The following is a 25,332-nucleotide window of genomic DNA, read 5'->3' as shown; positions in this document are numbered from 1 at the left end:
CATTTTAACACACTCACAGTTTCTATCTCTACGTTCACATTCCCTTCTAGTTTTATTTACACAAAGCTAGGGATATGAATACATTTACCTGTATACATATGTATATATATGCACATAGATATATGTACTTTTATATATATATATATATATATATGGGTGTATGCATATATCAATTCATTTTCACATATATATATATATATATACACATCAGAGAAGGTGGCTTAATAGAAAGCAGTAGTGTATGTGTATGAGAAGTGGGATGCCAAGGCAAGGTGAGATGTCCACAGAAACGTGTATTTACAGAGGGGTAAGAAAAGCAGTGGGTGTTACTAATGCGTATGCTTTTAATGACTGAAGATGGAGGTGGAAGACTTGGCAGCATGCATATGAACATAAAGGCCAGGAGGATCACAGAACAGTGCCTGACAGTTGGCACCCTACAAGCGTATGCATATGAACACGGAAAAGTGTATAGGATTTACAAACAGAGCGGCTGCAAAGCTGCCTGGCAGAAAAGGACCTGGGGGTACTGGTTGATGGCAGCCTGAACACGACCCAGCAGTGTGCCCAATAGCACCCTGGCTTGTATCAGTGTGGCCAGCAGGACAAGGCAAAGGATTGTCCCCCCTCATACTTGGCACTGGTGAGGCCACACCTCAAATACTGTTTCGGGCCCCTCACTTCAAGAGGGATGCAGAGGTGCTGAAGGGTGTCCAGAGAAGGGGAACAAAGCTGGTGAAGGTTCTAGAGAACAAGTCTTATGAGGAGCAGCTGAGGGAACTGGGGTTGTTTGGTTTGAAGGAGACTCAGGGGGGAATTTATTGCTCCCCACAACCACCTGAAAGGAGGCTGTAGTAGGTAGGTGGAGGTAAGTCTCTTCTCTCAAATAACTAGTAACAAGACAAGAGGAAAAAGACTCAAGTTATGCCAGGGGAGGTTTAGATTGGGTATTAGGAAAAATTTCTTGACAGAAAGGGTGATCAAGCATTGGAACAGGCTGCCCAGGGATGTGGTGGAATCACCATCCCTCGAGGTATTTAAAAAACATGTAGAAGCGGTGCTTAGTGACGTGGTTTAGTGATGGACTTGGCAGTCCTGGGTTAACGGTTGGACTTGATCTCAAAGGTCTCTTCCAACCTAAATGGTTCTGTGATTCTAGATAAAGATCCAGATACTTCCTCCTATAGCAGCACAGCATAGAATACGCAGAATGCTCTGCTTGGTCCCAGCTACTGTACCCGTAGCTTGGAGTTAACTACTGTGTTTCCACTGCCTTGTTTTTCAGCCTCCCTCCTTCTCACATCAGACATGTTCTGAGCCCTTGCACAGAGAGGGCAGGAGGGAGGGAGGAAGCTCACACCCAGTTTCAGAGACACTGTTCTCAAGGGCAGAGTCAAATCCAAACATTTTGAAAAGTGGTGTCACACACAAAAAGTGAAAGCCTCCTAGTCAGTACCTAAGGAAGAATTTGTAACTCAGCTGTTCTTTACTTCAAAGACTTAAGATTCCTTATTCAGGTTCAAATTTGCATTTTGTATTTAAATTGCCTGATTTTAATGATTAGCAAAACATAGCATTTTAAGTATAAACAAATCCTACTTGCCCTGTGATACCACAAACACCTTTGATAAATCAAAGGAAAAAACTGAAAAGCTGTAACAAATAGTCTTACACTGTTTTCTGCATTAGGTGCCTTGCTACATCTGAGACCTGAGGAGATTTTTCTGCTCATTTTCTAGAAAACTTGTTGATATTTGAGCTTTCCTCTATGCAGTAAATTAGCAACCATTCCATTATTTAATGCTCCTTTAACATCTGTTCTAGGCAAATGGAAACATCAACAGGCCTTTCACATAATTCATGTTTTTAAGAACTCTTCACAGGGAACTTAGTCTATCCAGAAATAAAACACAAGAAAAGAGCACTCTGTCTACAAACTTTATCCCTTTATTCATATACATTAAGATGCATAGCTCAGCTATTAGCTCTCAAAGAAGGAACTCCCACACGGTAGCAAGCTGTAATTTAAGTAAACAGAAACACCTGGAATTTTAAAAGTTGTACACAACAGTCTTCATATACAAAGAAACAGAATATACACACAAGTTTAAAAGTTGCGGAAAAGTACATGCAGCTTTAAACTGCAATGATAAAAAGCGATACCGAGGTTTTAAGAGTTTACGAGTCACACTTACCATACATAGAAAAGCCATGAAAAGGAATTACACCTAAAAAACATAATATATTTTAAAAAATATTTATTTTTATGCATGTAAAAAAACTGTATTTGCCCCCCAGTTTCTACATTGGCAGTCATTCTGCCTACTATAGGAACAAAAATATTTCCTTATTATGGCATGTGCAGTCTTGGATCTCAATCCTGTAAATATTTAAACACATGCCTAAACACATGCTATAGTTCCTAGAAAGTCAAGTAAAGCTCCATTTTCATGAGGTTATTACATATAAGCTTTGCCGAAATCAGAACCTAATTTCAGATAAATGACAAGGCTTAAGTGTCATGCACCGACAAGGAGGGAGCAGAAAAAAAGGAGGCCAAGACCTCTAGTAATTCATGTTATACTCTGCTAAAACACTTAGATGACTTGGCAGTTGTATCATGAAAATTTTCTCCTTTCCAGCTCCCATTCATTAATTTTCATATAGGACTGGTAAGAAGCTGCTGCTTTAGCAAAAGGTTGTAAGGACAACGCTTCATGGCTACAACACTGCAAAGAACTGCAGAGGCAAAAAAGGAAAAAGGGGGAACAAAAGTATGTGCTACAACCGACACCACTGGAACACAGAAGACATAGAAGACAAGGCCAGAGACGTAGATTTAAGAGTGGTGTCATAAGGCCTTGAAAGCAAGAGCAGAGCTTGAACTTAAAATACAAATGCAGTGCAAAAACAGGGAAAGGATTCAATAGACGGGGATTGAAATGGTCAAAATAAAGAGCTGAAAAAAAATTTGAGTAACTGAAATAACAGCAATGATTTTAACAAAATTATGTAGATTAGTTAAGTCTGAATTTTTTAAATGAAGACAAATTTTGAAAGGAAAACTTCAAGGTGTGGTTTGTCAAGTACTGAAAAGCTGGAGGCCAGACAGTTTCAGCATGTACCATTCAGATCCTCTAAGCAGTGACACAAGGCTGGAACACAAACTGCTGCACCAGAGGTTGTTTTTCCCTCTCCTTCCCACACAGACAAACTCCATATGTGACTACTAACACCAGGCCCTATGTGGTTTTGGAGTAGCTTCAGTCCAGCTTACTCCTTTAAATTAATGAATTTTGCAGTAGAACATGAAAACATAAGTTGTAATAGAAAAAGAAGTTATCATGTATTACAGAAAAAAAATCCTCTATCTTTCCAGTCTACCACTAGAGGAGGTAATAGTATAATTCTCACCATTTGGAGGATAGAAAACAGCATATTCTTCCATTCCAAGTTTTCCTGTGAATCATCAAACCACAATTAAAATGTGATTAAACTGTTAAAAGGTAAAAAGATTTAAATTAGAAAGGTAGCATCTAAGTTACAACTATAAAAATCATAAATAATTACGTTATTGACCATTTAATATTTTCTAAAACAAGGAAGCAATGCAATAGGACAGGTATGGTGTCAGAAATAAAACTCAAATGCAGCACCAATAAGGGAGGATGACAATCAGCAAAAAATAAGGAGAAAGATTTCAGCAATGCTATACCATAGAGATTTTATTTGGGTGTATCTCAGGAGCTCTAAAGGTGTTTTGCTGCGGACTTTGAAGACAGTGTAAGTTCCATAAGCAGATACGGTAAAGGGGATAAGTCTGCCATGCTGTAGCAGACTGCCCGAGGGACAGGAAAAGCATCCACAAAGAGAGAAGAACAGATAAAAAATATTCAAGGCTTCACTAAGCCTGCAACAGAGAGGAAGATGGATGGTATAGTTTCGCTACAACAAATTATTTAAGTAATCTTTTGCATACAAAGATACAAAGACAATCACTAACAGTACAGACTAACCTTATAACTTTTTATCTTCCCTGCAAAATGAATGTTATATTAGTTAACTGTATTTTAACTATAGAACATAATCATATAAAATCCACTATTAAAAAATCAACTATTTATTTAGAAATATAGAAGTGTCTTTAAGAATAATTACAACTAATTAAAACCTGTTATTATTTTTGTTTTAAAATCAGAAAATGCAACTAAAAAATGTAATTACTTATATGAAAACTTATACAATAGTCAGAGATCCCCTAGATCTCTGTGGTTTTGTTCACTCTACACAGAAGAATTTAGCACAGGAAATTTCTTGTCAGATTCAATGGAATCCGGATTTAAATATTTTCCTATAGGATGAATTGACAGAATTAAATTCAAAATTGGCCTGCAAAGCTCTTGCCTACTACCCCATAAAATTACATAATTTTATTACATAAAATTCTGATTACAGAAAGCAGTTGTTTCATTAAACTAAAAAATATTCTTTACTTTTCCTTTCAGTAGTTTTCTTGCTGTAAAGCCCGGAGTTGTAATCTGGAAGGAGAGTATTTTTAGTATAAAGTACAACTCTTGGAAAAGTAGCCAAAAATAGGATCTACAAGCCTTTTAGATTTACACTGCACAGGTTCAGCAGAGATTTAGATTTCAGTAACTTCATTCCCCAGATTTGTCTAGGAATAAGTAGGATGTTCCCCATAGCTGTGTTTCTGGGCCGCCATGGCTCTGTGCCTGAAGTGAGACCTGGGATCCCACTGCTGTTCTGCTCTCCGGTCAGCCCTTTGCTTGTTTCAAGAAGCAGGTAAAGAAAACCCCCAGAGAGAGAGAGAGAGAGAGAGAGAGAGACTGAGAATACCTATGGAGCATTAAAGGAGGAAGAACAAATTTAGAAAACAAACATTGTTTCTAGTGACATAAGAAGCAGCAAGAGGAAAACTGTCAGCAGAGATCCTGTTCAAAACCAGTACTTGGTATGGGGATCACATTTGGCTAAATACACTGGCAGGAGGGAGCAAGGAAGAAAATGAGAATGCAGAAGGTACATGGAAAAAAAAGTGATTGGGTGGCTGAATGATTCAAGAAGACAAAACTAGGAACCTCTGGGTAAAGCCAAGGCAGATGAGGATCTAAGAAGCAAGGAAACCATCAAGAGGCACAGCATTAAAAGTTGACAGAGAAGACAAGCGGACTGAAACAATAAATTTAAGATTGTTAAGAAAACCAAGATTCACATGAGAACTTAAGCCAAAGAACATCCAAAAGTAAGCTAACACTCTGGAAGATGCCATGCTTTGAAAAAAATCGGTATAAGTCTGCTTGGTAGAGTTCAGACCTTCAAACCGAGGCCACAGTTCTTCAGCAACATGTTCTGCCCCTGTCTACGAATATCTGCGAAACTCACTGCTTTGGGAAAGTATCATCCTACCACCACTTCGTAAAGGACAATATTTAAATTTCTACTCTGATGAAGACAGATGTTGCCAAGATTTTAGCATATTGTCATAGTTCTGTGTCTAATTTATTTTCATAAAACACTGGAGAATTATGCACAGTAAACTACAGTAAAAGAACAACATTGCAATCTGGTCTTCATGCAATCAGCTTCTAAACTGTCACAATCTGTGCAGATGTCAACTGGATACATGAAGTTTATATTAACATTCTTTTAAATGTAGTCTAGCAGATGTAATGAACATAAAGCAAATTCACATATTGTATTACTGCAGCAGTCAACAAAAATATATACAGTCTTCCTTAGAACAACTCTTTTTACCTCGTATGTATGATTTGGGTGGGGTGGCACTACTGTAAGTAAAGTGCTCCAATACAGATGTATCTCGGGAAAAACAGAGTAATACCTGTAGAAGAGACAGTATGTAAAAATCAGTTGACAAAGCAATGTCAAACAGATGTAAAGACCTGCACTAATTAGCATCTATTACATGCTATTGAAGACAACGAATAAGGTTGAAAGCTCTTGACCAACTTAATTTATTTTCCTGTTCAAATTTCCAGGCTCGCTTTGAACTTGCTACAATTTTACCTTCATATTCATTTGTTGTCAGCAAAATATCCATGTTCTCCAACCCTCCTCTTTGCCTCAGCATGGGTTTATCCCCTTCTGTCACATCATTAAGTGACTGCACGTGCAACTGGTTGCTTTGACATCTATTAGATTATTTTTCTACTCAGCTACTATAACCTGGGAAAGTCCTAGTAAGTGAATAAGTGAACTAAACATTTACATTTTCACATATGTGTGTTTTCAGAAGACTGATCCTTACACTCACTTTCATTCCCAGGAGCTTTACTGATTGCTTACACAATACCCAGTTCTTTCAAAAAGCACAGATTATAATGTTCACTTTGTATCCCTAAGTTCTGAAATGCACATTGTATTTTGTAAAATATATTTGTATTTTTTACTGTTTACATGAATGAAAAATCCAGTATTCCCAGAAACTGCTATAAAATTAAATAGTAAAAACATTTCTAGAAAAAATTAACAATAAACTCATCACATACGCAGTTGTAAAAATTGTAATAATTAGTACTGTACTTTAAAATTTTCATGTTTTCATGCACTGAAATACTGCACTACCAAGAATGTACACAGGAGGGCAGAAGTAAGACAGACTTCAACTTGCTGCTGCCTCTTCTGCCAACCTTACACCCTCTCTGTTCTTGCAGGTTTTAAGAGTTTGTTTGTTTGTTTTATGCCTGTCCCAAGGCATAAAAGGAAGAAACGTTTTAGATGGTGTATAATTTATTGTAAGTAAAAATGAATGGATTTTTCCTTCACCTAATTATTGCAAACATTTTCCAGATACCAGCATTTGTCAAAAGGAAACATGCAAAACTGAGACACTATCATTTGAACAACATAGCTTTTTTTATTTTTTACAGAAAGCGGGTCATATTTTGAGACTTCTTCCTGGTTTGAACCTCAAAACTATCTCAGATACAAACATCATTTAAAATATAAATAGTTATATTATCTTAAACAGTTTAAGCTAAATATTATTCTTGCACAAGACACAATCATTTTCAGAGCTGCCAAAATACAGCTGACAATAACAATACACAGGCAAGCGTAATTCTCTGTATATGTTAACTGAGGTGAAAGAAAAAGAAACTAATCTAAAAAGGGCATAAAATATGTTCTTTCATAGGGGAAAGAATGTAACCTTAATTTGAGGCCCTCTTTTTTAGGAATACGGTGTCCAGTACCAGTATCTGGAAGTCTTTAAATTAAGACTATGCGTCTACTCAACCAGAAATTACGACTACACTTAAAAACTGCTGGGGGAGGTTTCTTTGCATGTATTCATTATGCAGGATGTAAGACTGAAGTATTCAAATTGAAACTCTGGCCTGAAATAATGAATCTACAAATTTATTTATTATGTATTATTTTTCTCATTCACAAAAATGATAATGCTAAAGAAAACATGACACAAATCCCTTTCTAAGTACAGAAATGTTTGGAAAACTACTGGATATTTATAATCAAAATTGAAAGGAAAACCACTGAATTCAAAGGACTGAAAAAGAACAAAGCCAAAGCTTTCACCAAAAAGAAATTACTGTATTAGAAGTAACTGTATTCTATTTCAGTAGTTATTAAGAAGTAATAAAAACATGCAAACTTTGGGATAAAGAAAGCAAAGATATTAAAGGAAATAAATTACATTATTTCATAGTGTTCTGCCCAGAAAGGACTGCATGTTACTGAAGAGGTACCAATAATCCAACCAAATACACTCATTGTTATTTCATGCCCAAACTTTCTGGTTTTGATGGATGCTTTATCTGTTAGGTAATACACAGACAAATGCCACACTCTGCTCAATGACTTGGAAACCTGAAAAGGCAGTAACTAGTCATGAAAGAAAACCACAAACACAGTGCAAACATAGAAGGAATTTATCAGGTTTAAACTAACATATTCATTACCTATTTTATTTAGCCAATATTTAATTCCAGTTATTATATGAAGTCAATAAATAAAATTCCATATCAAAGTGACTCATACTGCAGAATTTTTCCAGGGGCCATAGAACAAAATCATTTGGCAGCAATGCATTTGCAAATTAGGTTGGAAGAGAAAATTATCAAGGAAAACTGATAACTTTCTTCTAGAAAACAGCCTGAGCACCAAACAAAACTAGAGCAACTAATAATTAGAAGTTAGAGATAATTCTTTGCCTCAAAGCCTTGCAGTAAAACTAGCTACTTAATTTTTCAAAGATTGTTGGTGACTCTCCTTCAAATTACTAAGGGTAGTTTCGTCCTTTTTATGATTTTCATTCTGTAATAATTGTTTTAGCTAATATAGTTATATAAAAATTAAAATATTCAACTGTGCTAGCCATTTAGAATTATGAACAAAATCTATTTCTGATGGTCTTAAAACAAAAGATTGTAATAGTTCATGTTCATTCATAATTATAATCCTGTGTCCACTGGAACTGTCAGCTAATGACTAATTAATATGTCTTAGTCATCTATATAGAAGCAGAAATAAGAATGAGGTTTTCGCATCCCATGATGCAGAGATAATGTTACAATAATGAAGATCATCTTTGACGCTTAAAATCAAGAAAAACTTCTACATGTAAATATTTTAGTGAATAAATATCAGTGAGTTGTCAATTATGTAGTCACTTTTTGAATTTTAATTCAGAAAAAAATTCAGACATAAATCTTAATATTGTAACTATTTTTAAGTAAAAAAGTTTATCATTTCATGAGGTTAAAATTTTAAGTATTAATGTTTAAATGCTTATTACACTAAATATTATATGTAGACATGACTGAATATTATTCTTAAATAGTAACACATATTTTTATATCTATATGGGCTAAAAAGCATTAAAGACAGTTAAATTCTTAGTTAAATTACTAGCAGTTTTACATACTGCTGTCAAAGAAGAAACCATTTAGTTTCATGTAGCTCTAAAACAAAAAATCAAGCAAGTCTAACCTAACAGATGTAACTAATGAAATTGAAAGCATGTGGAAATTGTATGTTTGCTGCATGACATTTATGTTGACGCTGCAATCAACTACATGTTAGGAAATTCATAAATGTAATCTCCTTCTATTTAAGGGCATTTGACAGGCAGCAACGAAGATAATTCTTCATAAATTAGCCGCGTTCCCCATTGCTAGAAGCAGCTCCAGAATGCGAACAATCCTAGAAGAACCATGCATATCACTGCCTTATTCAGAATCAATGTCTTAAAGTTAAAAATATGTCACTGAAATATTTTTTATGCTTATTGTAGTAGGTGACTATAAAGCAGTTTTGGGTTTGGTTGGGTTTTTTTGGGGTGTTATTTTCTTTTTTTAAACTGGAACCCTGAATATACTGCAAGTCTTAATTTCTCCATATGTCACAACTGTTAATAATTTTGTTAGTGCAAAGCTGGAAAGGAGAAGAATACAGCTGACTTTGCATTTTCTGGCTTACTGCATTGAAAATACATTGTGTAGGGTCCTTCAGAGTAGGAGTTTTAGAAGTCCGTCCTGCTTAACCTGTTTAAGTGTACAAAATCGTTATTCAGATGCGAAAATATATGTAATACAGCAAACATGCATCTGTCTAGGGTCCCACTGTATTCTGCCTACACGTGAAACAAAGGCAGTCCTTACTCCAAAGATGCTACAATCCCACATTACTATACTTTCTAGCTTTTCTAAGAAAAAAATAGTTACATACCTGATATAAATAATCCTCAAATACAAAATAGTAGTCATCGTTGCTTGCTGTCAGCTTTACATCCTGTAATCAAAGAACACAGCAGTTGGAAGCCAAAAGACATCTTTTCAGACTCCCATAGAAGCTAAAGATAACACAGTGGTAGAAGACACTGTTTCACCATTGAATCATGAAAGAGCTGTAGTTAAGCATGTAGTCCACATTTTTAAAATAAAAAGCGCTATATTAACTTGATAATTAAAGTATCCAGAATTGAAACTTGAAATTGAAGTGGTTTGACCCCAGTGCTTTCTTCCTTGCAAAACCAGTTATTCCTCAAATGAAGTAACCATTTCTTTATGACATAATGGCTCAACTCAAACAGATGCGTTACACAAGAGCCAACACAAGCACAATGAGAGAATTTACAATAATGAATTCACACTGATTATTCTTAGACTCCTTAAAACCAAACCATCTAAGATTTTCTTTGTTAAAAAACCCCCAAGACACTTGTGTAATGAGTATACAAATCACTTAATCACTGTTTAGTGAATTACTTACTTTGTATATCAGGCTGTCCACTAAAAGGTCATGCTGAATCACATTTGACTTAAGCTGTTCATAATACAAGATATCCTAAAATTAAAAATAATGTAATCATCAGTCTGAGACACAACTTTACATTTAAAGCAACAAAGCCAATTTTTAACAATTAAAAAAAATTATAAGCATGTATTCAGCTGAAAAACCCACTGCATAGTTTATGAAGCATTCTATCATGGTTTATTCTAGTTTAAGCTCCAAGGAATGAGGCAGACAGTTGAGACATTATAAAATTACCTCCCCTTCAGATAATTAATAAAATGAGAATGAAGGAACTAGTTCAAATCAAGATGGTCTTGGAAAATTTATTGTTCCCATCATTGGTTTCCTGCATGTCTACAGAACATACACAAGGGTGAAACAACATGGAAGAACCAGAACAAACACTTCTCTGCTTTTGCTTATTCTATCACTTTCTTTTTAGAAAGGGCTTGCAAAGCAAAAAAAAAAAAAAAAAAAGAATTAAATGTCACACTATCATCATGTAACTCCTAAACCCCTAAATACCTCTCTGCCATTATGCCTACAAATGAATAATGGTTTCAGATTGAATAACAGTTTCAGATGGATTTGGAATAATTCATAAACTAAACCAGCAGTCCCAAAGCTCCTTTCCCACTTGACAAAACTTTCGACCTCAATGTGTCTCTATGGACACCACACAAATACTTGCACATTCCAAGATTTACATAGTATTTACTGCTGATTTCTTTGCAAAAAGGTTATCTCTGGAGTAAGGATGTAAAGATCAAATGGGAAGTAAAATGGTATTTTGAGAGTGAGAGAATGGAGAAAGAATGAAGAAAAGGCTAGAGAACATTGTAACTGTTCTTTGTATGAATCCAAAACAGAGAAGTGGTGAATAGTACACACCTAGAAATTATTAGAATGAATACATTCTTAAACTATTAAGCTGAAATGAGGACAAAAGATGTATTTATTAGGTACTGATAACTACCACAGGGAAAATATTTACGTTTTTCTTTCTGAGAAATAAAAAGGGGAGGTAAAAATACTACACTATTTCTTTAGGAAGATCAGACATAAATATTTAATAAATATAAGCTATTTGCAGTATGAATATAGCAATTTGTTCTTAAAAGATACAGAGAACTACTCTAATATTCAAGTCACAATGTTAAAGCATCAATACTGTAGTCTAATTAAGCGTAACATTGCCAAATGAGCAATGTCTGAAGTATTTTTTTCCATCTCAAATGATTATACATACTAGAATAGAAAGAGCCAATAAGAAAAAAAACCACAAAAGCTGCTTTTTCATGCTAAGCAGACCGCATGATTAACTAACTGTTTCTGCTGTACATGCAAGTGCTCCTGCCTAAGAAACAGTACAATGAAACTCATGGCTACAGGGGTACTAGGTAACACAACTACTAATCTATTGTAACTTGAGAAAGAGATTATTAGAATCTCATGCATTCCTGTTATCATTTCCCAGCTTTTAGTTCTCTAGAACTGCTTTGAACAATTGATAAAGGCTATCTGGAAGAAGGAGATTAAAGAGGTATAAAGGAAAAGAGTGATCTTTTGTTATGCACATATGGACCACGCTTTACACGCAGAAACAAGTTTTCTTATTAAAACACTTTCACCTAAGGTCACACAGTGGCTCTAAGCCACAAGCTAATATTATCACTAGCCCAGTGTTTTGTGTTAACATTCTCCTTCCTCTAATAGAAGGCCATTCAATTATGTTATACATTTGCTTACAAGAGTCCATAGATTTTCCTATTATTATTAAAACTATTGTAAAACCACAGCTAAAAATTAATCACTTAAGTACATGGTCCATTCATCTTGACAGTCAGAATAAATCAGTATTAAGTTTAATTGCTGATGATATATTCACACTTAAAATAGACTTAGTGATTTGGTATGCAAGAAAAAACTTTACTGAATGTATGAAGAACAGATTACTGTACAAGAAAAAATATTCATAAATGATGCTCTACTGAACTGACATAATGAGTTTAGAGTGCTAGTTTCAGTTGAGTTTTGTTTATGGCATCACACTGAACTATGATTATGTCATTAATTTCTTAAAATGTTTATCAGCTTCCCATGCCTTAATTCAACTGTATCATTAATTGAAATTTAAAGAATCATGTTAATGGCAATTACGTATAAATTACAGTTTACGCCAATAGCCAGTGAACAGCAGCCTCCACAGAAGAAAAACAGAAAACTGCTGCAATTTAGAATAAATAGGTTTAACCAGAACAGAGGATTTGCTATTTGTTAATCCAGATCAATACATGTATTTAAACCATTTTGTAACATTTTTTTTGTTTTAGCAAAGATAAAGTGTACCCTTCAGACTTGTGTACTAATTTTAGAAAACAACCTACATATTGGAATATGGGGCAAGTACTGTCTGCATTAGAACACAGATTTGAATTACTAAGCCATAACCAATAGGACATACAGATTCTGAAATATATTTCCTTCCTAATTTTCCTCCTTAATTTGTTTCAATTGGGGTAAATGTTTCAAGCAATCAAAAAGGTGGTAAGAATAAGCAACCTGATGTCTAGGGCACTGTCTTAAAAAGAGAGAACAACTGGGCTAAGATTCTTCAGCACATCACAGAAACTGAATGGAAGTTCTTTATAATTCAGTTGAATACTTTCTTCAATCTGATTTTAAATTATAGGGTCAACAGTTCATCAACTTATCTTTTTTCCAGAAAGAATAGTTTCTCCTTTTCTCTTACAAAAACTCACTAGGTCAACATTACTCAGAAAATCAAACACTGTTTGCTGTTGCTGTTAGAATTTCAGCATGAACTAAAATTTCAAACACAACTCAAAACTCCACCATTAAAAAGTGAATAGAAAATTTACATTGCAAATATTAGCAGACTAAAACAATTCTTGAATATTTTAACAGCACAATAATTCAGTAAAAAGACTGGAAAGACAAGCTGTCCATCTGAACTAGAGCTCCTGAGAAAAAGTTTGGGGAAAAAAGTCATTAAAAAGGGACTTGCAAAGCAAGAACAATCATAACCATTCTACAAGTAAAGGCTTTAACTCATTACTTGTTATTCGTTTTCTGTTAAGTTGCAATTTTTGTGATGCAAAATGATGTCTGGGCTTGGAATCATGCCAGTTTTTCATCTGCAACTTGACTACAAGAGGATCTTGCCCATGCCTCTTGGTAAGATGAGGCTTGTGATTCATGTTGTATTAATAAATTTATTCCTAATATCTCAATCATGAACAAGATTGGTCATGTGGCTTGAAAGTAAATATATGACTTCTGCTTAGTGATCAGTTTTTCTCACACAGTGAGGAATACTTTTAAGAGCTTCATTCAGGCTTCAAAAAAGATTCGAGTCTCATTTTACTATTTTATTGGATGTTTCTTCCCCCAGATGAGACAACTGACTACTACCAAGTTTCAGGACTGTCCAAGAACACAGTACATTTCTTAATCTAAAATGTCTTCAATTATTCAACCCAAAATCTTACCATTTTCATCCAGTTCGGCCTTTCTTCTGTGTCTGCCAAATCTTAACATAACCTTGATTTCTAAACGTCTTCCTTTTAAAAAGTGTGTTGCATTTTTATATAGAATGTAGCTTTTCTCAAAATTATACATATTTATACTGTACCTCCAAACATACTCATCTTTCCAGGCTGAAATATAAGTACATTTCAGGATTACAGTCCCCAGCCCTCTTGACCTTACAAAGCCACATACCAAAATTTCCACCCAAAAACCTCATACTGTATCCACCTGAGAGCATAAGGAAAAGGGAGCTCTAAAAGTAGCTCACAGGCAAGAGAGAACAGTATCTTTCAGCAGCACCCAGAAAAGCTAGTTAAAGCAGAATCTGGTGATTCACTTTTTTTGAAATTAAGGTTTGGATTACTCAGCAGCCTGTGTGTGGGCACAGTCCACCTGTGGTCTGCCATGAAATCCCTGGCACTGGAGCTACACTCCCACCACTGAACTACAAGCAGCTCATGATTCATTTTTAGGTTACCCTCGTCACTGCCTATCTATACTTGCCTCTCAAATTTAATGCAAGAAGCGGGTGGGTGAAGCATAGAACTAGGAAGATGAAGACAGACTGACATTGGAGAGTCTAGAAAGGAGACACTAAGGTTTGTGGGAATTGGATGAAGCCTAAAGAATGGCAACCAGCATTAATTAGGTGACCTGAAGATTTTGGAACAGAAGTACCAGGAACAAGTACAAACCAAAAAACTAATCTGATTACATAAAGAGGCAATGGACAAAACAGTGAAAGAAAGTCCCTCCTGGCAATCCTTCAAGACAATCCAAAGCTTATTCTCCTTTCATCAGACACCTGTGAAATCTATTTGTAAAGTACATCCTTCTCCAGTCAAAATTGATGACAGTCCATTACTGCTATGGGCTTCTCTGCTATCTGAATGGTATAGCGAGTACCTTACGCTACTGATCCTAGTCTAAAAAACCCTTCTGATAAGGCAGAGTTACATAATGCTCCACTACAAACTTACCACCTTGCCTATTTATTAAGTTTTTAAACCTAGGAAATTGCATTCAGTAAAAGCTGTGGTAAAGCAAAGCATTACTAATTTCTGCATGCTGGAATTTGCAGAATTAAGATTTATTTTCAACCCACTAGCTCAAAAAAATTAGAGAGAAAAAACCCCTAAGAGACAATGAATAATTTCGGTTTCTAAGCACTGCTTGAATAGCATGCAGTGAATAAACAATAGGATAACACACCAACAAAGGAAAAAGAAATTTTAACAGATTCTCAGTAAGCATGTACCATCCATTTTGTGCAATCAATAAGGCAGACATCCCAGAGGAAAAAAAATGTGATTATGTGATTCAAGATCATACAATAAAAAATATATATATACAGCAAATTAGGCTGCTTGCACAGACAATATTAAATGTGACACTGTGCAGCTTTTAAGTGTTTGACTTTACAACCTTAAAAATGCTCTTTTAACACAGTTCCTCGAAAATGTACCATTACAAAAGAAAACTAATCAACAATTCATTGCCAGGCAATGTGTTTATGCATTTCTAAATAATCTGGCATATACAGCTTATAGTTTATAATTCTTATGATTACGATGCTAGAATCATCCATTGCTTGGCTTTATATTAGCTTTATACAGAGGCTGAGCTTTACTGAATAAAAATTTCCAAACAACAATACTGGATGCTAACACACACAATGCTGCCCATACCAAACCCTCCTAATGTTTTCCATTAAAGAAAGAAAATGCACGGTTCTTATGAGTTAAAGATTCATACAGCTATAAACGTAATACAGCCTAAACAGCAAATCAGAAATATTACAGCAAGAAATCTCTGCAAACACACAATTCAATTCCAGCAGAGAAACAGTACACGGGAGGTAGAAAAAAGAAGTGTTAGATAAATCAATAAAATCTATATGAAATAAAGCAGATCATAAAGCAGCTACATGTATATGAAAACTGATTTACTATACTTTACAAAAAATAAAGCAGTGCATTCAGTATATGCAAGAAGAACATCATAGTGTTAACATTCTGGTAATAGTGACAGCCTTACTTTAGTGATACGCTAGTAAATGCAATGCTTAAAATGAACTATGAACATTCACCTTGTAACATAGCTATAGTAAACCACATGCTACCTGATCAAACCTACCTGATCTATGGGCAGTCTGCCAGGTCTCAGCCAGAAAGCCTATCCTTTTAGTGCATTTGTATTTTTAGTACCCAAAGTCCATAAAATAACTGCAACTTAGAGACCAGGATAACAAATACTATACTATGCTATGCAAAAATAGTCTTGGAAAATAAGATAAAAGGCTCCCACATCTGTTACATTAGAAGACACAGTTTGCGTTTAGCATGATAGAAAAACTTTCATATGCTCTTACATCACCAGCTTAGACGATTTTCTCCAAGATAGTATATCTTGTCCACAGACTCGGTAATTTCTGTTCTTTGTGGGCAGGGTGGATTTTGTATTTTACTATTTTCCAATCCTTTCCTTCAACACTCTCAAAGTAGCGACAAATCCACAGTCTGCATCACTTCATCCATCCTTACTTACCACCTTTTTCTTGATGTTATCATTACCGTTTTCCAGTCACTTATCCTCATCTCCCTAGAGTTCTTTCAGCATCATCACAAAATACTGTCTCACCAATAACTACCTGCACACAGTCTACTCAGTTCAGTCTCAAGGCTCTGGACCCTGTAGAATGTCTCCTAAATGAGAACATCTATTGCACTGAATCTCAGAATACTGTACCTGTGTATAGTTTATTTTTCTTCTTCATCTATAGTTGATGAGTATCATTTGCTAAGTGCATAGAAAGTCATCTCAAGGTAAAATATTATGTTAATGAAAACATTTTAGCTGCCCTGACATAAATGTTCACATGCATCCTTGCAATAAGTTGGAGCTGAATTATCATTTACTACACAGCAAAGGCACATACATGAGCACTTGTGATCAAACAGCTAACGCACTGTTCTCTGGTTTACTTAACAGTAAATTGATTTAATAACCTCACAGCAAAGGCTAACCTTTTGAGAATGTCTAAAATACTCACACTTCATGCATAGTATAAACGCATGTTAAAACCAACTATAAACTCGAGTTAACTTTCAAAGGACCAAACAGTGTGGCTGACAAATATATCAATAGACAGACATAGCTGTTCCTCTTTAATAAAGGTAATTGTTGAAAATTGTCCATATGAATTTGAGGAAACAGATTTTAATAAATCTATTTCTGTAACAACTCACGCCTTACGTGAACTTAAATTGAAATATTTTATCATTTTTCTGATTATTATCTTTTGGTAATCAAAACAGAATACCTGGCTCTTTTATTCAATTTCATTTTCCACATGAAGATAAAAATATTTTTAGAGCATGCAGCATTTAACAGAATAGAAACAGATGCAATTTAACCAACAACATTAATTTCACACCTATATTCCTGCTTTCATAGAGACTTCTAAAATTCAAGCTGTTCCAATAATTTAAAATAACTTAAATATAGTGTTGAGCGTATTAAGATGTATAACATTTCATTATCAACAGCTTTTTCTTCTATAGAAAATTCAATCTTCTATTTAACTAGAAAACAAAAATATTTTATTTTTTCAAAAAGGAATAAAATAAGTAATTCTAATACCAGACCAAATAACTTCAACTCCTTACGTAAGATGTCAAATGAACAAGATTTACACTTCTTTTTAAGGGCATGATTGTACTCTGTAGTTACCAATAAATGCCCCAATATCACAAGAAAATGGCTTCATCCTCAAAGGACACCAGATACTATATAAGTCTCACAATTATGAGCACATTTACATGGATACATGTTATTTTTTTATTGCAATAAAAGCCTTGCATCAAAGTATTCACATTCCTGCAAAGATTTAAATAAGAATTTAACTTTTAAATGTATATTAGATATATTGACTATAGCATGGCTTTGGATACTGCAAAAGATTTCACTGTTGAGGACCTGCATTAAATACAAGGTACTATGAAAAACTGCTGCTGTACAAGGGAGTATGAAAACAATCCACATCTTACTAGTTCCTCTTTATGTTTTTTTGATTGTACATATGTAGAGCATATGCAATAACATATAAAGTAATTTACAAGATTTGTACGTGCATATGATGACAAGTTCAAGTAGACAGGAAAAGGTATAGCACATCTTTTTGTAAAACTTAGCAAAAATAAGAGAGGTTCAGTCATCTTTCCAGGACTTTTTTCTTCTCCCCCTCTGAAAAACTCAGCACCATATTGGAAAACCTCAACTGAATATTCTACAGTATTTTGTTCATATATCTGTTAAAAAAATAGGGAACAGCCTAAAAGGCTTCAACACAGCATGGAGTTTTTCCAGGTGTGTGTATAGTTCTCATGAAATATTTACCAGTTTCTGTGACAACTCAGTAGAGCATTTCTATTTTGGAAAAAGATCACTAGAAGATATGTGCTTGCACTTTTGTGTTTTCACCTAGTCTTCGTATTTTACTCTCACTTTGCTCCTTACCTCTGGCTGATTAGAGATATTGAGAATGAGGGCCCACAGTTCAGGTCGGAGTGCTGTTGGACATCCCTGACGAACATATTGTTGAGCTGCAGCACTATCTTGTTCTGCTAAAACTGTAAGAAACAAAGCACGTAATGAATTGATGTAGTTTAAGACTTCCAAAGTTTATCAAACACTTTGATTTTTAACTTAACTAACCGGTTTACCATGCTGTAAAAATCAGCTAATAAGAAAACATCCAAAAGGTCTGGTTTCCACTATGCAATTTTGGAATAGTTCCCTGGGAAACAAGGCAATTGGTATTAATAACCAAGGCTGTACTACCTTCTGTCATAAACCAGCACTTAGTATGTATCTATGGCTGTATCATGGCTAGATGCAGCTAATAGGCTGGCATCAAACAGAATGCCAGCCATATATAGCCACAAAATACTCCTGTTTCACTGTAAGTGGTATCTCACTTCAAATAGGAGATTGCCACTCACTTTGGTTTTTTGTCTCCCCTATTTTTATGTTAACTATACAGATACCTTCACAGATAATCTTGGGGCAAGAATTTTCCATTTCAGTGTACTGTCACGTTCTCTCATTATTGGTATATGTACTCTGAAAGATACAGACTTCTCAGAAGATTTTGGTTTTCCTTCAGACAGACATAAAACAAATATTCTACTGTTGACAAGTTTGTTTAGATGGGTCATTGTTGTTAAGCTTTAGGCTACTCTGTCACAAGGGCCTCATCCTGAATACAGTACCATACATACCTTACAGCAGATTATCTCATTCCTTACTTGAAACTATAAACTTGAAAGATGTGCATCTTTAGCTATCGTAATCTGGTAGAAGTGTTGTTTCCCATTGAGGTTATGTGGTTAACTGTTTCCTCATACCTGAAATGTCTTTCACAACAGAGAAATAGTGGGGACAATATTTCTGTGAGATCATCTAGACATTAGATAGGTATTGTACTGGTACTCAGAAGTTTCCAAATCTGTACCCTCTGATTTTTCTGAAGTCTCTCAGAAACAGCTTGCTTTTCTAAATTTCACTAAATTCGCTATTCACAATACCTGCCCTGACATGACTTAGAAGGATGAGAACGGAATTACATGTCTATTTAATTGACTCCTCTCTCCTTAAACACTGAATAGACCAGTCTGTCAATTTTCTGTTTAACCTGCAGAGCTCTAACATAGATTATGTGATCCTTTCTTCCTAAAGAAAGGCGGCAAAAAAAAAATAAATTCCTACATTCCCCACAAAATTTTAGAAAAGACCATGATTTATCTCAGTGTCCATGAGCACTTACTTTATTTTTTCTTACTGAGACACAAAATACTAAAAAGTAGTTTTGCTATATACAAGATGGGTTTTACTAAATACAGCAAAGAAAATTCCTCAGACTTGGCAATACCGCTAGTATAAAAGCAAAATTAATATATCAGTGGCAACCAAAGTCATAACCAACACTCAACAGAGCATGCAGTAGAATTCCCACTGAATGAACAGTTTATGCTCAAGACTCTTAAACTACATTTTTGCAGAATTTTGTGATTTTGCATATAGGAGAAGCTAAGACAATCACTGTAATAGAAGCTGCTCTACACAGACCAGAGATGAAGAGTAAGAATTACATTGTGGAGTTGAATGACTGGCTCAGGAAGTATGGATGGGGAATTTATTTGAAGAACAGAGATGGACAGTACCCTAAGGAATTCCTCTCAGATCAGAAAACAGATAATGAGGGGTAGAAAGAGGACCGCAAAAGGAGAATTAAGAAAGAAAGGTTGCTGTTTTGTTACTGCAACAAAAAAATGGGATGGAAGACTTCTGGGATGGTATCCACTCTATTTTTTTTCTTTGATGGTGACAATGTTTAGCAGGAATCACAAGAGACAGTGAGAAGCAGATACTGATGGACTTCAAACATTCCTTGTATGTTTCTTCTATAAGCAAACTCAAGCTAATAAATTCTTCTTTCTTTTATCTTTCCCTTTCCTTTGTAGGTTATTTCTTACCCTACAAAAAAAAAAAAAAAAAAAACAAAAAAAACAACCCAGAGCTTCTTTAATAAAAGCATTACACACAGACAAAGGAGTAAATTTTCCATAGTGGCTAATTATTGCAATATTTAGCAAATTCTGCAATCGCAAATAACCATTAAAAAGACCATTCTGATGCACAGGCGTAAATCCCATTACACTAATGAGAACTTTGTGTGCAGAGAAGGAAGTCCAGAGTCTTTTGATTTTAAAATGAAATTCAGTAGTGGTGTAAGTTATCACCAAAAAGTTATGTCTCTATGCTTCCTATTTAATTTTAATTAAGTATCTGTGGAGCTGCTTATCTGATAGCTATTGGTACACTGTAAATGCTTGCTTTTCTGTCCCTGTCTACATTACAACGGTCTCTGTCTGTGTTAGTCTATCTGTTGTCATACAAATGGAGTTCGTCATCCAGTATGCAAAGAGCCAATCTCACACAAAGCTGAGATATCACTTATCACATGTCTGCACAGAGATGGGTGCTAGGTGGCAAATCCACAAAGCTAGCTCACCTCTTAACACACGGTAAAACATTTTACACGCTTTGAACAATTGTTTACAATTAGGTTTAGTCACATTGAATTCTCATTGGTTCTTACGAGCCGGTTGACTACATGTCTAAATTTTTAAAATGCTATAATTTAGATGGAAATTTACTGAATTCATTCCTAACTATTCACAGTTTATTAAAGATGAAATCAGATCCATACCTTTCTGTCCAACACGTACATGTTCATTTTCAAAGAACTCTAGAAAATACAAAAATGGTAAAAAATAAGTGAAAAAAAAGATACTCCAGCAAGTAATGCATTTTATATTTTTATTACATACCATTACGTTCAGCTGATTTTTACTGCTAATGTCACTAAAAATTACCCTGCATCAGCATCAATATTCTTTTTCAAAAAATAAGAAGAAATAATACTACAGAATTTTTTCTTGCCTGAGTGACACAAATACCAAAGCAGCACTATACTACATGAACCTAGACTTTCAATTAGGTAAGTTTCCATTTAAAAAGGAAAATGACTTGATACTATAATGTTTTCCATTTATATATGGAAAGTCCATTTCAAAACCTGTTGCTACAGGAATAGATGCATACATGGAAAACCAACAGAAATTATGCACTATTTAAGCTGCTGTACATCAATATATGGATATTTTCTGTAATCTTTTCTTAAAGACAGTTATCTAAAAGATGTTTGTATATAAGCCTGTTAGTTGGCTTAAAATTTATTGAAATTTTCTGTGTTTTTGGAGACAGACAATTTGGTTCTTTACATGCTGAAGTGTTCAAACACACCGAAATTAATATCTTTTCACGTTAAGGTGACAATTTTAAATCTTCTCCAAATCTGTCTCTTCATATTTACAATGTTTTCTATTATTAGCTGTAAGTTGCTAAGAAAATCACTAGAATCATAGTTACAGAACAAATATTTATGATTAATTATGGAGAAAAAATACACAAATTGCTTGATAATTGCAAAGTATTCTACTCATTAGTGTTCTATTTAAATGACTGAAGCACAGTATTAGCTAACCAGGAGGCACTTGCGCTGAATCATCAATACCCAGCTGTCCTATATTTAAGCCTAGTTCACTGAAGTCTTCTTTCTGAAAAGAAACAAAACCATAAAACAGAATTAACAACATTTAATTCTCTAAATCACTAGATACTTCTTCTGACAGTCTTAAGGCAAATATTTTCTTTAACCAAACATAATTCTTTTAAATACACACATATGAAATAGAAGCTTCGGTTTTTAAAGAGAAGGAACTCACATCAATTCTTACTCTAGTTTTAGTTATAGGCCCCAGTTTTCATGTCAGCTATGAGTTACACCTGGATGTAGTAAGGTGGTGAATGAAAGATCAGGTTAAGGCTTTCTAATTCCCAGCTCTTTTCCAATTCCAGATGCAAGTTTTCCTACTAACATAAAATTCTCAGGAGACTCATCAGTGAAGCATTAAAAGCTCTCCAATTATATTTTCCAATTATAATACTAGTACCCAAGCATTTCCTTTAATTTACAATTTGATAATAAAGGGATGTAAAATTACTTTGAGAAGAAAATCAGAAGCTAACTGATTGTCAGGTTACTGACCTTGTACAGCATCAAATAAAACTGTAGAATTGAGATAAACTACATAAAGTTTCTTGTACAGAAAAAAAATAGTAAGTGAATAACATGTACAGAAGTATATTTTTGGCACAAATTAAACCTGTGTGGCACAAAATGAAAACCTTTCTACTGGCAGATAATTTACTGTTTATGTTTTATTTTTCATTAAAAATGTCTTTTCATAAATTTATGCAAAGCTTATGCTCTGTGTTTTTACTACATATTTAGACTGATTTTCACTTTTAAAAGGAAAACCCTACCATGACACTAATATTCTCCCTTCCGGTTTAGAATCTTACTCATAAGCAAAGTGGAATAGTTCTTACAGAAACCTCTTGAAAGAATAAATATACTTACCAGTTCTGGAATTTCTTTAACTTTTAGAGGAACCTGAATTAGCCCCAGATGATTTCTGAAACTAGGCTGTTCTCCATTTTCATAATTTGGGTTTCGAAGATTCATCAGTACCTTAAAAATGGTAGCTCTGTCATTCTTCGCATATATTCAGAAATCCTCTTAACATCATCAGTGTTACAAACGGTACATTCAGCATAAAACAATTTCCTGCAACTATCATATATGTAGGCCCAAATTATCAAATTTTATCTCAGTATTTTCAGTATAAAAAAGTAGCCACATTTTTAAGGAAGCAACCATATTCTACTTTGAAAAGAAAGCTCAAATTATGAATAAAAACACAGAAATAATTTTAAATATATGGGCTTAAGTGCTGGCTACATAGTAATATCTTGACTAAAATTCACTTCCTCATCAAAGCTACTCGCCAAGAGTATATTTCTGATGGCTACAATATCCAGGATATTCATCAGCATTACTTATTTCTGAAAGAAATTTTATTCACATTCTTACTCTGGCAATCTTATGTAGCTTTCAAAGTGTCACATAATTTGCTACCAAAATTATTTCTTACTAAATAACAATACACCAAAATATCTTTTTTCATTTAAGAATAAAAATTAATTACAGAATTGAAAACCTAAACTAAGGATAAAATTAAAGTGACAAGGAATCATGTCAAGATAAGTAACTATGATCTAAAAAGGAATAAAACAGTCACTTGCATACTGTTATTCCATGGGTACAGATTTTGATATTATAATGTTGAGCTGGCAAGGATTCTTTTGAAGATGAGTTTCCAGCTCTTAAGAAATTCTTCCACAACATCCTAACTCTACAATTCTCAGTCTTGTAAGTAATCTAATACCATATAACCTCACTGCCAGACTTGTAAGATTAATATAAGAAACTGCAAACTCTGGGGAAAAAAAAAACAGTACAAAAGAAAAAGAGTGACCACGATGGTCACTGGGTAAGGCTAAAATGAAGATGGATTTGTTTACAGATTCAAGATCAAATACACAACTTGGCTGTTAATCCAGTGATGGAAAACAGAATAAATCAAGTTTTCAATATTTTCAGTAACTGAACAAGAGGAACTCTTTAGAAATGTAGTAAAATGGATAGAAAGTTTATTGCTGGATTCAGAAATGCACTCAAAATGCATAACCATGAAACAATTTACACTTAAATCAGAAATATTATAAACCTCCTCTACCACTACAAAAGATTCCAATAAACTTGCACTGAATCACTTAGAAATATTAGAACATTAATGCTAACTGATAATTCAGTATTAGACTTCTACATTTTATTCTGTAAATTTGGAGGCCATGTTAACTCTGTAATTCTACACTGTCATCATGCTCTAGATGATTTGTTTCCTGTATAACTCACAAGATATACAGATACTGATTTTTTAAAATATTATTTTCAATTGCATTTTAATCCAAAATCTCCTACTGTGTCACCATTAAGTTAACTGTCATCAACAATGTTGACTGCCCATTGTCCACATCTATTCTAGGCAGAGGTGGTAAAGCAAGTTCTGTTTTACTAAGATGTTCTGTGCTTGAACCATGCAAAATGATGAGTCATACTGTCATTTCTGACTTAAAAGATTAAGCAGTCACCGTTCTTTTTATTGGTTTGATTACAGACAAAAGCATCCAAATTCCACACAGTTCTGTTTCACGTTTGATTTTTCACAGTCTTCATAGACGACCTACAATTTCAACTGCATACAGGTCTACTATCTACCACCAGTCTATCAGCTTCACATATTGCAAGTTATCAGCCTAATGTATTTGAAATGCAAAGTTATTTACTAGATCAGTTGGAAAATTGCTCTGCAAGGAAAAAAGTTAGCTCCAAACTGTTATTTAAAGGAGAAGTTTATCACAAGTACAATTTAAAACTGCAGTTAAAAAGAAAGAGTCAATAGCATTTTGTCTATTGTCCAAAACATGGACTCAAAAAAATGCTGGATTTCACTTGCTATAAAGGACAAATTGTTTGAAATACACTTAATTATTTTTCCCAATTCACATAAGAGACTATAATGGATACAAGTCAATGGCTGAGTGATTGTCTCATAAATGCTTACCTCAAGAAAATCTTTAGGTGCATAAACAGGCCGGAAGAGACTTAAATCTGAAATAAGATTTCAGTGATTCTATCTTAAAACCAAGAGGTGAAAAAACAAAGCATTTTTCCCATACCTGTTACACAATCTAGCAATTTCAACAGCATATTAGAGCAAAGATTAAAATAATATTATCACAGATATCATGGCTACAACCACCACATATTCTCCAAGATTATGCTACTGTTAGTGCCTCAGTTTTGTAAATCCCAAGTAAGTGAACAGTAGTCACAGGAAGCTCTACTTATACCACATAAATCTTTTGATTGAACCATTCTTAGACATGGGAGAG

General features: G+C 34.3%; 1 protein-coding gene across 1 annotated transcript in view; it reads right to left on the bottom strand.

Moving 5' to 3' along the window:
- The window catches only part of TBC1D19 (TBC1 domain family member 19), a 53,440-nt gene that overhangs the window by 6,087 nt on the left and 22,021 nt on the right, over positions 1-25,332 (bottom strand). Inside the window, exons 7-16 of the mRNA XM_056326636.1 lie at positions 25,002-25,048; positions 22,895-23,005; positions 21,956-22,028; positions 21,119-21,157; positions 18,364-18,476; positions 10,270-10,344; positions 9,727-9,789; positions 5,776-5,860; positions 3,415-3,459; positions 2,196-2,228 (exon numbers count right to left, since the gene is read on the bottom strand). Coding sequence (XP_056182611.1) covers positions 2,196-2,228; positions 3,415-3,459; positions 5,776-5,860; positions 9,727-9,789; positions 10,270-10,344; positions 18,364-18,476; positions 21,119-21,157; positions 21,956-22,028; positions 22,895-23,005; positions 25,002-25,048 — 684 coding nt within the window. The remainder of the gene's footprint in view (positions 1-2,195; positions 2,229-3,414; positions 3,460-5,775; positions 5,861-9,726; positions 9,790-10,269; positions 10,345-18,363; positions 18,477-21,118; positions 21,158-21,955; positions 22,029-22,894; positions 23,006-25,001; positions 25,049-25,332) is intronic.

This window comes from Falco biarmicus, chromosome 1 (assembly GCF_023638135.1).
Source record: "Falco biarmicus isolate bFalBia1 chromosome 1, bFalBia1.pri, whole genome shotgun sequence".
Classification (NCBI taxonomy): Eukaryota; Metazoa; Chordata; class Aves; order Falconiformes; family Falconidae; genus Falco; species Falco biarmicus.
The sequence above is the reverse complement of the archived record's forward strand: the minus strand, read 5'-3'. Positions and strand labels throughout refer to the sequence as shown.